The 18,503-nt window shown below is 33.9% G+C and overlaps 1 protein-coding gene across 10 annotated transcripts in view; it reads right to left on the reverse strand.

Annotated features, from left to right (window-relative positions):
- VPS13B (vacuolar protein sorting 13 homolog B) overlaps positions 1–18,503 on the reverse strand; it is a 775,932-nt gene that overhangs the window by 332,454 nt on the left and 424,975 nt on the right. For 9 of the 10 annotated variants that reach the window (XM_043880234.1, XM_043880239.1, XM_043880237.1 and 6 more), the window contains one exon: positions 13,619–13,730. In XM_043880234.1, coding sequence (XP_043736169.1) covers positions 13,619–13,730 — 112 coding nt within the window. Of the gene's footprint in view, positions 1–3,271; positions 3,478–13,618; positions 13,731–18,503 lie in introns of those variants that run through there. The other variant, XM_043880241.1, reaches the window with a different exon arrangement.

Genomic DNA, 18,503 nt, shown 5'->3' on the forward strand with positions numbered 1-18,503 from the left:
TATATTTCTTTGAAGGTAAAATTCCATGAATTAAACAGCTACACCCAGCGTACACCTGTCAGAAGATTCATTTATAAAAGGTGTCTTTAAAACATTTGCCAAAATCACCATGGATTTTTCATATAATGATGGCTGTGGGCAATTTTTAAGAGAATGAAATTCTCTGTGGAGAAAAGCTGAAACCCAATACTAGATTCAAATCTATTAAGCACTGAAAGCACTAAAAAGGATTAGCAAATGCCTACAAAAAAGAAATGGTTGAAAAATCCAACAACTGACAAAGTTTATAAAGAGCTATGGGATAAATTAGTCACAGATAAAATCCCATAAGGGACATCAGAAGACCCACAAATATTTATGGCATGAACCAAAAGCTGTACGCAGAAGTTCACAAACGTCCAATTAAAAGAAGGATATAGTCCCTCAAGTAAAACATGAAAGTTTAGAAACTTTGTAATTAAAAATACTACAAAAGCAAAGAGTTCTGCTTTTTTGCATTTTAAAATTCTTTTAATGTACAGAATATTTTGGAAAAAAAGCATAAACTAAATTATTTGTTAAAAGCACAAGTTTATTTTTTAAGTCTTTTAGCATAGGTATTAAAAGACTGAACTTTTGACAGTGTGACAGAGCAGTAATAAGGGAGACAACATATAATCTTAAAAGGCTTCCAAATTTATATATCGAATTCTATAATCCCTATTTTCAGCTTAAACACTATATTTCTCAATTGTATAGGGTTAGAGAGAAAATGCCCAATTTTGAGAAACCCCATGACATACTTATTCAACTCTGATATAATTTTGGTGAATGAAAAATACCTGTGAACACACAATATGTAGTTTCTTTAAAATAATATAATTAGTATTTTCTTCAACATAATTAAGAGAAAAATACTAATGTGCAAGAATACTCTGGGTAGAAGAGAGAATTAAAACAAAGAAAAATAGTTTTAACTTATCTCTTTTTCTTTCATAACTTTGGGATAGAACCAGAGTAATCACTAAACTATACTGAGGCAAAAAGAGAAAGATATCTCTTATGAAATAAAAATCATGAAAATACATTACGTTTCTTATTCAGCAAATCTATGTTAATATTTGTATCTGGTTATGGTTTACTTCAGAGCTTATAACTGATGTGAGAAAAAACTAATGATCAAAATCATTAGCTATATATGCTACTGGGAGCTATTTTCTGTAGAGCAAATGAGTATTAAGTACAACCTAATGAGAATTCTGTTAATTTCCAAGTATCCTCAAGACTGAAGACCTCAAAACACTAGGGTTATAAGAGTTTTCACCATAAATTATGGCTCAAGTATCTATAATATCAAATTCATCCCAATTTGGAATATTTTACAGAACCTAAGGAAAATGCACTAAAAGTTCAACTTGGTACCTAATAGTTTTTTTCAGTTTATTCACCATTAACAAAAATGATGTCAGGAAAAAGAAACTCCACCATGTAAACAGCAATAAAATTTACTGGAATATGAATGTGAAAGTTCAAAAAAAAAATCAACCCTCAAACTTACACTGGGAAACTAGAGTTAGTTAAATCAAAGCCAGTCTTAAACTCAGTTACAGGCAGCAAGATGTATATTGTTAATATACAATGGGAATGGGAACTGGTTGTGGTCTTTACTTTATGTGTGGCTCAAGATAAATTATTTAACATCTACAGACTCAGTTTTTTGTCTTTAAAATACAGACAGTCCTAATACTTGACTCTTAAGGTTACTGTGATGCATAAGCACTGCACGGAATGCACCAAGCAGAATCTTCGACACAAAAAAAACATACATCATGGTTAGCTATTACTGCTGCTACCACTACTACTTCCGCTACTGTTGTTACTATTACGCTACAATTATAGAAGGTAGGTCAGATACTGGTTACTTCTAGGTAGGTCAGATACAGTTTACTTCTAAGTAAAGCGAACATGAAATGTTTAAAAAAGAGAGCAGGATTTAAATGACACATGAAAAGACAGATGTGATTCTTAAAAAAAAAAAAAAAAATTAACAATGCTGAACAGAGAAAAAAGATTTTTAAAGTATCTATAACCTCACCAATGTAAAGTTTCATAACAAAAACTCTTTGAAAGGCTAAGCTGCAAGAAAGCTTTATTTCCACAAAGTTGAAAATTCATACATAAACAAGGACTATAGAAAAGAATACAATAAGCATTACTGGGACAAATAAAATATTTAACTTGAACAAGTGTCTTATGTAAGAAAGCAATTAGTGGTAAGATTTGAAGTCTAGGCTGAGGTCGGATCACCAAAGAAGATGCATATTGGGTTAATAGGGATTCTGTCATGTTCAAAATTGAGCACTGTTGACACATGTTAACAGAGCTGCTGTAGTCAAATAATGTTTCAAAGTGGTATGCTAAAGCCAAAAAAGCCTACAACATTTTAATTTACACAGTAGTGCCGAACTGTGAATCACTTGGCCTTTGCAATTCAAATGGTAACAGAGAATACTTAGGCTATACTAATTTCAGTTTCCTTCTGGTACTGATTTGTTCTTCAAGGACCACCCTAGCAGCTATTTCACTGAAGGAAAAAACAGTTTTCCTTTCACATTTTCTCAGGTATAATAAGGTTTTGAAGTCTGGGAAGTCTTGGTCACAATATGTTCTACAAAACTTAAGTTTTTATGGAGCTTTTTAATTATGGAGAATATTGTGTTGGTTAGAGACAAAAAAGTAGTCTTTAAATCTTAGAGTCTTTTGATCTATGTCATCTAAAACAGTTAGTTCAGAAACACAAACGTGTTTCTGAATACGATGACACTAAAGGATACCCACAAGCAAGTTGCATAACAAACTGCAGAGTACAGACCCATTCTTTAAGACAGAGACAGTCACACACACACATAGCACAGACACACAAACGGCCTAAAAAGGTCTCGGCCTAACCTTTAACAATGGCAACAGAGTAAAGGAGCAGTCAGAATAAGCCTTGGAATTCCATTTTCTATGCACACACTTTGGTATTATTTATTTTGAAAACATAAACACTATTACACTTTTATTTTAAAAACTTACTAGTACTAGTTTATTAATAGATTAAAATAAAGGTAGATTTGATATTATTAAAAAGTCATCCTACCAGTTGACTTATAAAATATTTTTAATAATATATTAACTTCTTATTTTAATTTGATAACAAGATGACCAATGATAAGCTAAATTGTAAACAATTTTTTTAAAACTAGGAATATAAAGTTTTTAAAGATACTTAGAATGTACTGAAGACACATATTTTACTTACAGGGCCTCATGAATAATTATCTTTACAGTTTCTATTCTCTTGGCTACTTTAAAAAAAAAATATCTGAATAGAATTGAAGAACACTATTCTCTATTCTTTCCTATGAAAACTGCAAAACTAGATGGAACTTCTGGAATCATTCTTTCCGCACACAGTAATTTTCAGAAGTCACAGGACAGAACACGTAAGGACCCCTACGATAAAAATGGGATCATGAAAAAAAGTTCAGGGCACAAATTCATAACTTCTGATATTGCTTATTTCATCAATTTAGGCATTGTGGGAAGTGTTACAGAAAAAGTATAAATTATTAATGTTATCAAATCTATCAGAGCTTTACAATGTAATTTCACTGACTCAAACGACAGGGTTGAGGTTTTAAGCTTCATGGAGGGAGGCACCATAGCTCTACTCAAAAATATATATTTATCACTGGAGTCAAATACACTGTCGGCACTCAATAAATATCTGTTAAATAACTGAATTAATCAATGTATATTTAATAAATAAATGAACTAATTACTGAATTAATGTATGCAGTCATGTAACGAAATGGCATAAACGTCTCAAGGATCCCTATTGTACTAATGACTTGTATAGAGCTGTTTATTCTACTTCTGATACAGAAAGCTATTTTTGAAAAATTATTTAAAACAAAAATCACATCAGCTACTTACAAAGTATTCAGGATCACAGTCAAATTTTTAGAAAAGTCTTAGGAAGAGAATAATATAAATCCAATGTAATTTTTTAATAGCAGTTATACTATAAAATGGCTTAAGATTCTGACTGAGACCTATTTCCATTTTTTTAATAAACAACCAAAATCACTATAATTAATGAGCTGTAGATGATATACCAGCATTTGTAGAACAAAAAGTTTCTAAAAATATATACATAAACCATTTATACAAGAGTAAGCAAATTTATTCTTTTAAAATCTTTATTATTAATTCTTAATATACCTAAAGTTACAAAACATTTAGACATTTTAATTATACTTCTTTATAATCTCTATTTTATTTTAATTTCCTTAAGTCAGTCTATGAAGGAACACTGCCAGCACAGGTAAATTTTTTTTAAGTCTGCCTTTATAATCTCATCCTTAATTGTTCCTCTGTTTCTCTTTTAGCCTGAGACAAGAACTTTAGTCTCGGGAAAAGACGCTGGGCAAGATAAAGGGAAAAACGTTAGGCCAGATTGTCTGTGACTCAGAACTTCTGTGTTAAGTCAGGGAAATGGCTGAACATCACACAGAATGAGAAAATCTCATTGGTACTGATAAACCTATTGGAAGGGCAGCAATGGAGATGCAGACATAGACAATAGCCTGTGGACATGGGGGTTGCGGCAAAGTAGAGGATAATGTGGAAACATGTACACCGCCTTATGTAAAAGAGACAGCCCATGGGAATCTGCTCTGTGACTCTGGGAACTCAAACCAGGGCTCAGTAACAACCTAGAGGGGCGGGATGGGGTGGCAAGTGGGAGCGAGGCTCAGGAGGGAGGGGACACATGCATACCTATGGCCGATGCACGCTGATGTGCGGCAAAAACCAATACAGTGCTGTGGAGCATTATCCTTCAATTAAAAAGAAAGAAAGAAAGAAAATCTTAGACTGAGTTGAAAGGAAACTGGGAGATTCGCTTGTCCAGGAACAAGCAGTTGCAAGCTAGGTAGATCGGTAGGCTAGGAGGAAGCAGGTAAAGAGCATAGACAGTTCAGAAAGGGGCTCAAGACTATACACAGTTCGGCTTGAACACTAAATAAATAACATATATGTTCTGCTGTTTTCTAGTGGATCAGATGCTTTTAAGAAGAATAATAAAGTATGAATTCATATAGGGTGTTAGTAACTTAATAGAAGTTTTATTTTACACTATAACTGAAAGTGTATATAAATTATGAAATTTCAAATAGACTCCACTGAGTGATTCTGTTAGGGAATGGGTAGGAAAGCATGGAGTGAAGGATGCTCAGCTTTTGTGGTATCACCTTTCATAATGTTTGAATTTTTAGCATTAAAATGATTAACATTTATTAAATCTGTATTTTTTTAAAAAATCCTCTTTGTTAAAAACTTTCGGAAATTGTTGGACCACAAGGTGTGGCCCTTGAAGCAGCACATTAGCATGAGGCAGTATCAGTGTCTTCCCCAATCACTCGTGATAGAAATGTCAAATTTCAAGCCTCATTCAATACCTCTCAAGTCAAAACCCACATTTTAACAAGATCTCCAGGTAATCTATATGGACATTAAATTTAAGAAGCACTGGTCTAACTCAACATAAATCATAACTCCCTCTAAACCTTTCACGTAGTTGATCAGTCTTCACTATGTCAGCAATTGGGTAGCTTAGAACACTCTGAGACAGTTAACATTTTCAAAAATAAATTCTTGATCTCTACCCGCCCAGCCTCCCAAAGTAAATTCTCCCTCAGTTTTCCTTCCCTTGGTTAATTTTATCCATCTAGTTGCTTACGCCATACAACTGAATTATCCTTATCTTCTGTCTCAAACCCCATGTGTAATCCATTTGCAAATTCTTTTGGCTCTACCTCTAAATAAAATATTTCCAAAATCTGACCACTATGCACCACCTCCACAGCCACAACCGTGGGCCAAACCACCATAATGTCCTGCCAAGATTACTGCAATAGTCACAGAATCTTGCCCTTCCCTGGCTACAGTCTAATCTTCGCATGTTGGCCTGAATTATGTGTCTAAATATAAACTGAATCACACCGCTTCTTTGCTCAAACCCTCTGAGGGTTTCTCATTTGATGAAAAAATCAACTCCTTAATAATCAAAAGAACTCCATATCACACATAAATATATTTGACTCAAATAATAGAAATAATCCTTAACATAACTTCAAATATCAAACTCCCATTGGCTTTTTTGAACTTGACTCTGTTTTTGAATACAGATTTCACCTCTTTTGTATATCTTTATTCCCTGCTGGTGAGCTCTTCATTTCTTTTAGTAGGCTGATACTTGGAAAACAATAAAAGTAAGTATTTAAAAACTGTGCATGTGTGAACTATTTCCCCCCACAACTACCTCTCACTCAACGTAATAGCCAAAGCCCTCACAATGGCCTAGGAGGCTCCCCCATATGTCTCTCACCTCACAGCCTAGCATGTCCCCAAGCACATACTGCTAGAGCTGCCACTGGCTTCTCCAGTACACTACTACTATGTCAGGGTCCCGTGCTTTCTCAGTGAGATGTCCTCTGATTAGGCCATGCTGTCCACCTCTAGTTTCCTACTTCCTATCTTCTTCCTTGTTAGATTGCCTCAATAAGCACTTCTTATAGTTAATATACCTGAATATTTATTTATTTTTAACTGTCTCTCTGGGCTTCCCTGGTGGCACAACAGTCACACATGACTTAGCAACCAAACAACTGTCTCTCTCCTTCATTAAATTTAGTAGCAGGGAGTTTTCTTTGTCTTCCACACTGATTTATACTCAATACTTAGAATAGTGCCTGATGCACAGTAGGCTCCTAATAAAACATTTACTAGATAATGAAAAGTGAAAGTGAAAGTTTAGTCGCTCAGTCGTGTCTGACTCTTTGTGACCCCATGGACTGTAGCCTACCAGGCTCCCCTGTTCATGGGATTTTCTAGGCAAGAGTACTGGAGTGGGTTGCTAATGGCTTGTGAACAAATAGTCCCCGGGTCTCCTGCATTGCAGGCAGATTCTATACTGTGTTAGTCACCAGGGAAGTCCCATTCATTATTAGACTTATATAATTTGAAAGATCTTAATAACATTGAGCTGCAGTTAGTGTCATTATCATATCAACTGATTTAATCATTCTAGCTCTGTTCTTAGCTTCAGAAGGAATGACACAAATAGGCCAAGTATTTGAAGCCTGACACCATGGCCACTACGGGTTTTCTCATCTTCAAATTTAAGATCTTCAGTATTACTGTTTCCTTCAAAGGTAACATGTCCTTTTATCTATGTATATATATTTTACTGGCTGAATTTAAGATTTTCCCAAACTTCACAAAAGGCAAAGGCATCTCATCTCTCCTGCGATCTGTGTTAGGCCTTGAAATCTGTTGGGAGAGAAAGACATCTTGCATTCTCTCTCTTCTTGCTCATCATCCTGTCTCAGTCCATCACGGAGGGTTTCTTTATCTAGTCTCTCTGATTTTCAGTCATTTGAACATGCTTCTAAGTATAGTTTTCTTTGCATTTATTTTTGCTTGGATTGAGGATAGCCTTCTTGGGTCTGCTGGTTAACAATTCTTGATAAATTTGGAGGAGTCACAAGGTCTATCTCCTTAATTCTTCCTTTTATTCCATTCAATCTTTCTTCTACTTTCTTTTACTTCTTGTACTCTCTTTACACATATCTTAGACCATCTGACTACTCCACATGGTTTTCCTTTTATTCTCTTTCATGTTCTTTTTTTCTTTTCTATTCCTCCCCTCCTCTCTCTCTGTGCTTCAATTTGGATAATTTGTCTGAAACTATCTCCAAGTTTACTAATCCTTTCTTTTACTTTGTCCATCTGGTATTATGGCTATCCAAGGAGTTCTTTAATTCAGATACTATATTATTCAGTTTTGGAATTTACTTTAAATAGAGCTCATGTCTATGAAATCTTCCATCTTTTCAACATATTTCTTTATAGTATTAATAAGAATTATTTCAAACTTCTACTTACTTCAAATCTCAGTCATTTGTGGGTCTTTTTCTACTAGCTAAATTTTCTCCTAATAATGGGTCAAATCTTCCTGCTTTTTTGGTATCTTTTTTCTTTTTTTAAAAACATATCAGATACCACATATAAAGACTATGGAAACAGAAGTCAACATTATTTTCACCCAGAGAACAACATTATTTTCGCCCAGAGAAGGCATATCTTTTCCCATAAGGCAGCATGGATAAGGAACGGATCATTTCTGTCCAGTCTTTGGGGTTGGTTTGCAACTCCAACTAAACTCAATTCACCTTCCATTTCAAATGTCTCAAGGGTGACATGTCCTGTATTTCTTATGGACCTCCCTATAGTGTTGCACTGTTCAATAGAAATACAATGCAAACCACAATCGGAGCTGCCAATCTAAATTAAAAAATGCTGGCGGTCACACTGAAAAAAGGATTTAAAAAAACAGTGGAAATAGTTGAAATAATATATTTAACTCAATATATCTAAAATATGATCATTGCAATATATATACTTGATATAAAGATTATTACTGAGATATTTTAGTTTATATTAATTCATCAAAATCTTCTGTATTTTGTATACTTATAGAATATTTCAATTTGGATTACCACATTTCAAAAGCAGAATAGCCACATGTAGTCAGTGGCTACTGTATTGAACAGTGCATCTCTAGCATGGCTCTGACTTTTAAGGAATGTGAAACTTTGAGAAAGTCAATTTCTTCTTGCCAGCTCCCCTTCTGCATTTGACACACATAAAAAGCACCATAGAGAACTTTCTGTATGTTTGAGGCTCCTCCAGATTCCAATACATCACTTTAGTCTATATGACTGATAAATGTCCCTTCATTTCTCCTTCCCACAACAAAATCTCTCTGCTCATAGCCAGACAAGGCAAATAATTTCAGAGCTGAAAAGAGCACCCAGTGTCCACTCACCTAGAAAAGGTGTTTCTCTCTCTGAAATGTAAGTCCTCTGGACCTTTCTGTGACATCAATTTTTTTTTCTTAAATTAGTTTTATTAAGATATAATTGGCATCCCATAAATTTTATCTTTTTTGAAGTGTACAATTCAGTGTTTTAGTTTGCATACTCTTTTACTCATTATATATCACTCACTGTACATCACTACTAACTGATACTAGAACATTGCTATCATCTCCCCCCCCCCCAAAAAGTCCTATACCCATTAGCTGTTATTCTTTTTCCCCTCCTAGCTAACACTATTCTAAATTTTGATCTGTATGTATTTGTCTACTCTAGAAATTTCATATAGATGGAATCATAAAATATGTGACTCTTAGATGCTTGGCTTCTTCATTTTGCATGTTGCGAAGATTGATCCATGATATAGCATGTACTTCACCCTTTTCCATGGCAAAATAATATTCTATTTTATGGGCATAACACACTATGTTTAGCCATTCATCAGCTGATGAACCTTTGGGTAGTCCTGATGTTTTAGTTATTATGAATAGTGCTGCTATGAAACTGGTGTGGGTGCTTTTGTGATGGACGTATATCTCAATTCTCTTCAGTACCTACACAGGAGTTAAATTCCTGCATCACATGGTAACTCTATGTTTAACCTTATAAGGAACTGCCAAACAGTTTTTCACAGTAACTGCACCATTTTACATTTCCCCTAGAAATATACCAGGGTTCCAATTTCTCCACCTGTGTTGCCTTTTTGATTTAACCATGCTAGTGGATGTCATTTTGACTTGCATTTCCCTTACAACTAAATAGGCTGAACATCTTTAGATGTGCTTATATGTTTATATATTCTTTGGATATATATTCAAGTACACTGCTGATTTTTAAATTGTACTATCCTTCAATTATTGAGCTCTAAGAGTTCTTTTTTTTTTAATCTATTTTTCCATTTGTTTTTATTAGTTGGAGGCTAGTTACTTTACAATATTGTAGTGGTTTTTGCCATACATTGACATGAATCAGCCATGGATTTACATGTGTTCCTCATCCCGATCCCCCCCTCCGCCTCCCTCCCCATCCCATCCCTCTGGGTCTTCCCAGTGCACCAGCCCTGAGCACTTGTCTCATGCATCCAACCTGGGCTGGTGATGTGTTTCACCCTTGATAGTATACTTGTTTCAATGCTGTTCTCTCAGAATATCCCACCCTCGCCTTCTCCATTCTAAGAGTTCTTTATATATTCTCTCCCATTCTGTGGATTATCACATTCTTGACAGAGTCCTTTGAACCATGGAAATTTATAATTTTGGTAGAGTTCATTTTATCTTTTTTCTTTTTTCCCTTATGCTTTTGATGTCATTTTAAAGAAACTATTATCTAATCAAAGGTCACAAAGATTTACTCTTACCCTTCCATTTGTAAGTTTCAGAATTTTAGCTCAATTTTACATTTCTGATCCTTTTGGCTTAATTTTTGTACACAGTGTCAGGTAAGAATCAAACTTCATGTGGATATTCAGATATCTAAGTACCATTTGTTGAAAAAAGTATTCTTTACCACTGAGTTGTCTTGGCTCCTTTATCAAAAACCAACTGACAGTAAATGTGGTGGATGGTTTATTTCTTGACTCTCAGCTCTGTTCATTGGTCTAGATATCCTACTTTTATACCAGTACTTCACTAGTTTGATTACTGTTGTTTTGTCATAAGTTTTGAAGTCTAGCAGTGAGAGTCCTTCAACTTGGTTGTTTTCGAAGACTGTTTTGGCTATTTGGAGTCCCCTGGTTCCATATGAATAATTTCCTTATAGATTTCAGAAACTTTGCCAATTTCTACAAAGAAGCTAGCTGGAATTTTGATGTGGATCATATTGAATCTGCAGATCAGTTTGAGAAGTATTGACATCTAACAATATTAAGTGTTTAGATCAATGTACTTGGGCTCTAATTCTGTATATTTAGATCTTCTCTAGTTTCTTTCAATAATGTTCTGTAGTTTTCAGAGTATAAGTTTGCTGATTCTTCTGGTAAATTTATTTGTAAGGATTTAATTCTTTTTGATGATATTATGAAGGGCATTGTTTTCTTACTTTCACTTTTGGATAGTTCTTTGCTTATTGCTATTGTGACCTGATATTTACACAGTTGTTCCTTGGTGTTCAGGACTGATTTTAAGACCCGCTGGGAATACCAAAATCCAGAGACATCCAAATCCATTAGTCAGCCCTCCACATCCATGGTTCTGTATCTCAGATTCAACCAACCATGAGCTGTGTGGTAATGTATTTACTACTAGAAAAAACCCACATATTTTGAACCTATTGCTCAAGGGTTAACTATATACTGATTTTTTTTTTTTTAAATCTTGCAACTTTATTGAACTAGTTTATTTGCCCAAAAGTTTCCCAGAGACTGCCTTAGGATTTTCCATATATAAGCTCATGTCATCACAAAAAGATACAGTTTTTTTCTTTCTTACCATCTGGATGCTTTTTATTTCATTTTCCTGCCTAACTTCCCTGGCTTCAACCTCTAATACAATGCTACATAGAAGTGATGTCTTGCTCCTGATATTAAGGGGAGAGCACCCAGGTTTTTATTATGAACTGTATTAGCTGTGGGGTTTTTTACAGAAGCCATTTATCACATTAAGGAAGTTAGAAAAAACAAGACAGAAAGAAGAAACACAAAAGGCAGATTAAAAGAAAGAGGAAGTAAAAACATATGGGAAGGGAGCAGGAGAATGAAATTGCTAAATCACATAATCAGGGGAGGGGCTAAACGATGAATTTAAAAATAACTGAAGAGGATTCTAAGATAAGATTCTGAAATGCTCTGCCACTGAAGCATATGCTTTTGGAAAAATACATAAAAATTCTGTGTGCCTTGGTTTTGTCAATTAGAAAAAGAAAATAAGGGCATTTATTCTAGAAACATAAAATAGCTATTATATACTTTCTGTGTACATATTTTTACATACTTTCTGTGAGGCAGGATGTGAGGCACTGAAGATCTAAAGAGATAATGTACATTTTAAACTTATTTACTTTTTAGCATTATAATTCTATATCCTATAAAATAAGTCAGACTATTAACATAGTGCACAGGGAAGGCAGTGAGAGATACGGAACAAAGGCAGAAAGTAAAGAAAAGAAAGAAAATATGTGAAAAGAGAAAACAGGTAAAGAATGAAGAAAAATACAGAAAGGGAATGAAAGGTTAGGTCTGAAAAAGAAAATCAAGAAGTAAGGAGAGAGACTGAAGGGAAAAAATGTTCAAGAAGGACAAAGGGGAGGAAACGATGAATCAGGAAGAGGAGAGTCACATCTTCATAAATGACGGCTGGAGAGCCAGAAAGGAGAATGGGTAGAGGAGGAGAGGAAGTATAATACCTTGAGTGGCTCACTTTATTGATGGTGACAGGGTCTTTTAATAAGAAACATATTTCTTTCACCAAAAGTAAAGTAGAAAACTCTTTGAGGACCCCTTACTTCTGAAGTGGAAAAGAAAAGATAACTATACCTGATAGCATTTCCAAATGTTAGAAAATTAAATTGCTTTCACCCACAAAGGATTCTACTGTAATCCTTTCTCTAGATAGTGAGGAAGTCATAGCATGAGTGGTGATCTTGGCTCTGTCATTACTGACTAGGGACAATGATTCTTTTGGCTCCTCAGTTTCCTAATCTATAAAAAAGGAAACTAGATTAGATGATTCCTAAAGCCTACTATAAGCTACCAGAAAAAAAGTAAGACAAGAAAGTAAGCAAGATACAGAATTCAAACGCAAAAAAAAAAAAAAAAAACAAACCTTAATAACAGAAAAAATTGAGAAAACAAAATCCATAGGTCCACTTAAAGTAAAAATAGCTGTCACCCTCTAGGGTGGTAAATGCATTATAAAAATTACAATCTTTCCTAGCAGTAACATTTACTGGAGAACCGTAGAAATGTATTTCTTGTAAGAGTAAGAGAATATAACATCTGAAAAACAGACCGGCAGGAAAAATAAGACACTTGTTCATCTGTATTTCTGTGACTTTTCTCACTTGGTATTATTTGCAACTGTACTTTTGTGTCTGGCAGCTGTGCCAACTTCAGTATGATGATATATTATTTTTATCATGCTGATTACATGTGTTCACCAGTTTAGTTGTCCGTATATGCTTGGTGTGGTTTGCAAATACTCAGTGACAAAATCCAGAGCATGGCATTTTCACAGAAAGTGTTTACTGTGAAATTTCTCCTTAGAAGTTTGCTTTTCTTTACAGCTTTGATCCATATGACATGCACAGTCCTAAATTTCAAATAATGGCTTATAATTAAATTAAGAAAATGCTTCAGTGTGATACAATATGACTACACTAAGATGTGGTAGTTCTAGAGAAGACCTCATTTTCTCATGTGATTAGAGATTTGGTCAAATTTAAAGTCTGCTAAGATTTTCCAAACTGCGCTTCTTCAGTTTTATGGTGACTTGGTACTTACATTCTGTTATTCATCAACACTTCACAGAAATACTTGATTTGTCTGAATGAATTTAAAAACCCACAACTGAAGAAAATCAGAAAAACCTGGTTTTAAATATCAAAAGATCCTGAATGAAAAGTATTTCTGCAGGCCACACTAAGCAAGTTTTATTGATCAGTGTATTTCTTTGCAGTATGAAACTGTTGCAAAATTGGACATAAGAAAATAAACTTACTGGTAAATATCTTTCCTGAGGACAGATCTGCCAAGGGGATTGTCAGCCTGGGGAGCCATAGCGACAGAGCCAATCTTCAGAACCATGGTATCTTCCTTTGCTGTCTGATTAACTGTAACGAAAAAAACAGATTCATGAGGAAACAGTAGATCTCTGTGCAACTTCATGTATAAAGGAGAAATTTTTGAAGAATGGGATAGACACACATTAAGACCATAAATGAGGACATGAAAAAATTTGCTTAAAATAAGAATATTTAATGCTCTGTCCACTGTTTTGTTTATATCCCAGTAAGTAGTTCTCTGCACAATTGAAAATGGCAATAAAAAAATTCACCCAACATAAAAACATGTGATATTAATTATATGTAAGTAATACTGAAGTAGTATATTTATCTAATTTCATGATGTGATACTACTACATTTTTCTCCCAAGTGATTTTCAACCCTGGGTTTTCAACACTGTACTGTTGTTTACAAATACATTAAAGGATATCAGAAAGTCAGTAACAAATTCTCAAAGTTGTTTGAATTTACATAATTGTACTAATACAACACACATATACATACAAACACACAAGAGCACTTTAAGCTGTAACATGTCAGCTGAATGGCTGCAACAGTAAAGAAAGAAAAAACCAAGTAACTTATTAATATATAAGGACATTTCAACTTGCTATTCTAGGCATTTTTTATGTTAATGATTTCTACTGTGGAAATGCTTGAGAAATAGTAATTTCACACACACTTTTATAAGAATAAAAGTCTTATTTCCTAATGGAACCTAAAACTAAGGTAAGCATTTTCAGAAAACAAGAAAAGGTAAAAGGGTATATTAATTCTGATTCTTTAAACTGAATTTAAAAAAATTTATCACATGTTCTCATGTTACAAAGCTAAACAATTCTATAAGCCATTGGCTAATTCAATGTCTTTTTAAAAAATTACTTGGAGTAAAGAGCGTTTTTGGATGCCCTAATTAATTTACATTAAATTTTATTTCCTCTTTCCCCACAGATGAGTCTACCGCAGTAGCTGTTCAAAATTGTTTAAAAATTGTTAACAACATACAATTTTCTGGGTTTTGAAGAAAACATATAGTAAAATTCATAATTTCTTTCAAAGAACTATCATCTGCCACAATGGAACAGAAAAGGACTGGCTGCAAGACCTCAGGAATATCCTGAACAGAACATGCCTACAAAAGCATACAATCCATATTTCCCAAACTGTGGTGCCCAAAGAATGCAAAAGCTAAGAGATTATTTCCAGCTGCTTCGACAAAACACTTGGTATGGTCTGACTTAGATTAGTCTAAAAAAGAAAGTCAGAATTAGGAAAATCAGAAAAAATAAGAAGAAAGATATTCAGCAAGGAAAAGAAGGAACCAGAATAAGATGTATACAAGGGAGAGGCAAAATGGCAGGGGATGGGGAAAGACAGCAAAGGGGGAAGAAAGAGATGGTCTAGCATAATAAATATCAGCATGTGAAAGCTACAACACAGATGATATTTTAAAATGTCCACAGCAAAAAAGATCAAATTGAAAACTACTTCTCATGAAGCTGCACTATTTTCAAATGACTAGAGGTCTGGCTTGATTATAGGTCCTTATACTATGAAAACTGTTTACATTTCACAGATCCTACATTTTATGTCAGGCTTATCAAATAGTTTCATGTGGGTAAAACCTCTGATTAAGCAGAAGGCATCAATTAAATCAATAAATAGTAAGCCTGGAGAATAGACCATACCACAAAAGTGCGATTAGTGTTCTTGCTAAGTGTTCTTCCAGGCTACAGATACTACCCACCGTATGAAAGTCTAAAATGTAATCGAAACACTGCGGTAAATGAGGTACATATGGAAGAAAAATGACGTCCTTGGTGTTACATACAAAGCCAGATCCAAGAACAGAATTCTGTTTCTGTTAGAGCCAAAAGTATTCTCATTAGATTAAACTGACTATGAAGTTACATAGTAATAATAAAAAGCATTTAATGCATATCATTCATGAACTAAATTAAAATAATCAATTTTATTACAGAAAGTATTCAGCTTATCAAATGTATCTGGAGATATAAGAAAAACTAGTAAAAATAGGTATTTATATAAGAAAGTGCCTTGAGTCATATCTTTAGTTATTTGATAGCTGGGGGAAAAAAACAAAACAAAACAAGCTTCCCTTTTTCGGTTTATTTCACCTGTATTTAATAGTCAGACCAAATGAGGAAATGTTCCCTCTAGAAGCATTTTCAACATGAAAATGAATGCCTTCCTTCTTTGCTTTAACTGTATGTTTAAAAATTTAGCCTCATGAGGAACTACTCACTCTAGAAGACTCATACCAGATCCAAAAAACAGCCCTCTGTTATGAAAAAAATAGCTTAAGCTGGAAGTCAAACACCTGTAGATTCAGAATCTTAATAATAATTGCACATAAAGCAAGCAGTATTCAAGTAGAAAACCAGACTTTAATATAACTTCTTTAAATATTAGAATGTTAAATATATTTTTCTTATTATTAACTGAATTTTACAGATGAACTATTAGAAACTTGTACATTTCATGTAAAATGAAACATATATCTGAAAGATTTTATCTTTTCTGGAGGCAAGAGAGTATGTATTGAAAATGAAAAGGCTAAGAACAAATCTGAAATTATGAGCTTGATTAAGTAACCAAAAGCTTAAAAGAGCAGAATTTTCATGAAATTGTCAGACAATATCAGACTGTTTTTCATAACTAAGATTTTTCAATTCAATATGAAATAGAAACATTTTAGAGACTTCAATTTTCCTGTAAGATTCTCAGTATAAACTCTATATAATAAAACATCTAAAGTCTCAAAGGTATTTCAACTTGCCACTGCAATGTTAAACTTTTATAAAGCCACAACCATAATGACAACCTCACATAAAGCTATCAACAAAAGGTACTATTAGTTTTTGCCATATCTTCAGCTGAAGACACAAAGAAGGTTCAATAATATATAACCCAGTGATTATGTACATTAATGGGAAATACAGTTGCATCCAGTTTGCCAATAATCTCTGACAGACAGACACAAACTGCTTGGAAGATAGTTTTATAGTTTCTGCTAAGAAGTATGAAATAGCAACATTTCAGTATGCTATCATACTCAATAAGACATAATTTACATTCAGTTTAATTAATCTGATTAAAAATATTATGATCATTTGAGAGTAGTAATAAAGAAAGATAAAGTGCCCCAAAAATCTAATATTATATGTCAAGACAATGGAATTTTTGACAAACATTTATATATATATCCACTATATATATATAGTGGATAGGCACATGTTTTGGCAATTCATAGTATCTCAGATACAGATATGAGAACAGGTATAAGCAAAGATATACATGCTGATAAAAATATAGGTGTACACACAGACACACACAGACACACAGAGGCAAATGGCAAAAAAAAAAAAAGAAAAGATGTGCAATACAATGCAGGTCAAACAACAGGTTTCATACACAGAGTTCTTAATAAATGACTAAGAACAGATGAGCAACTCTTTAGGAAAAAAGTATACTTTTCATTAATGAGACTGACAAAAGACCAAAAAGTGTGACAGATCTCTATTACAAGGACAGCAAGGAAATAGTATAAACTGGTCAGGCAATTTATAGAAGGGCATTTTGACATCCCTTAATATTTTTAAGGTAGATACCCTTTGATCTAGCAATCTTTTTGCTAGAAATTTATTCTATATATACTCACCCAAGTCATGAAAAATACCAGCAAAAGGTGTTTATTACACAAAGTGTTCATAGAAGCAAAGGATCAAAATTAACCAAAAGTCCACAGAGAAATGTGGCAGACAGTATTTTCCAAAGATGGCTGTAACAACAAGATCCCATCCCTAACTTCCACCTCATATGCTCTTATTCAAGGTTACATGCTTAGCAGGTACTTCAGGGTCAGAATTTTGAAATCATACCTTAAAAATCCCACCACAAGCAGCACCAAGAAAGAACAAAGGAGCTTGAAAAATAAACTAGGAAGAGTCTAGAAATATTCTATAATTACAACCAATTGAAGATTTTCCAAGTTATAGCAAGGAAATGGGAAATTTAAAGCAGTATCAACAAAACTGTGTGATATACAGTATTCATTATAAAACTTAACTAAATGTTCATAAAACAATAAGCCAACAAACAAAACAAACATACACACAAAGGAGATATAAAGCTTTTCCTTTCCCTCCCTTTTCTCAAACAGCCAGATGAGTATCCTTTTGGACATCTATACAAATCAATGAAACACAGAACCTGTTTTGATAAACCACCACTGAGTGTGACAGAAAAATGAGGCTAGGGTCAACCAATGAAACTCCTGACCTCTGTCTATTGTGAAGGTGCTCAGCACACAGGTACTACCACCTTTACTAAGAGGGAACTCCCTTCGCGCTTACTGTTGACTCAACTATGCGTGCACAATACTATCAATCAGAAAATACTACAAATCCGGCCCTCGTCAAAAGAGCTTCAAAGCAGATTGGTGGTTAATCAAGACCACAGAATCCTCAACAAAGAACTGCCATATAAGCCAGCAATTGAACCTTGAGGTACATATCCAAAAGAATCAAATATGAGCTTGAACAGACAGTTGTATATAGCAGCATTACTCACAATATCCAACCCAATAGTAGGAACAATCCAAATGTCTGAGAGATGAATGGATTAAAAAAATGGGGTATATCCATACAATAGATACTATTCTGCCATAAAAATAAATGAAATTATGATACATGCTATACAACACAAATGGACCCTGAAAACATTATGCTAAGTGAAATAAGCCAGACACAAAAGGACAAATATTCTCTGATTCAACTCATATGAAATACCTACAACAG

The sequence above is a fragment of the Cervus elaphus genome, chromosome 21, assembly GCF_910594005.1.
Source record: "Cervus elaphus chromosome 21, mCerEla1.1, whole genome shotgun sequence".
NCBI classification, from domain to species: Eukaryota; Metazoa; Chordata; class Mammalia; order Artiodactyla; family Cervidae; genus Cervus; species Cervus elaphus.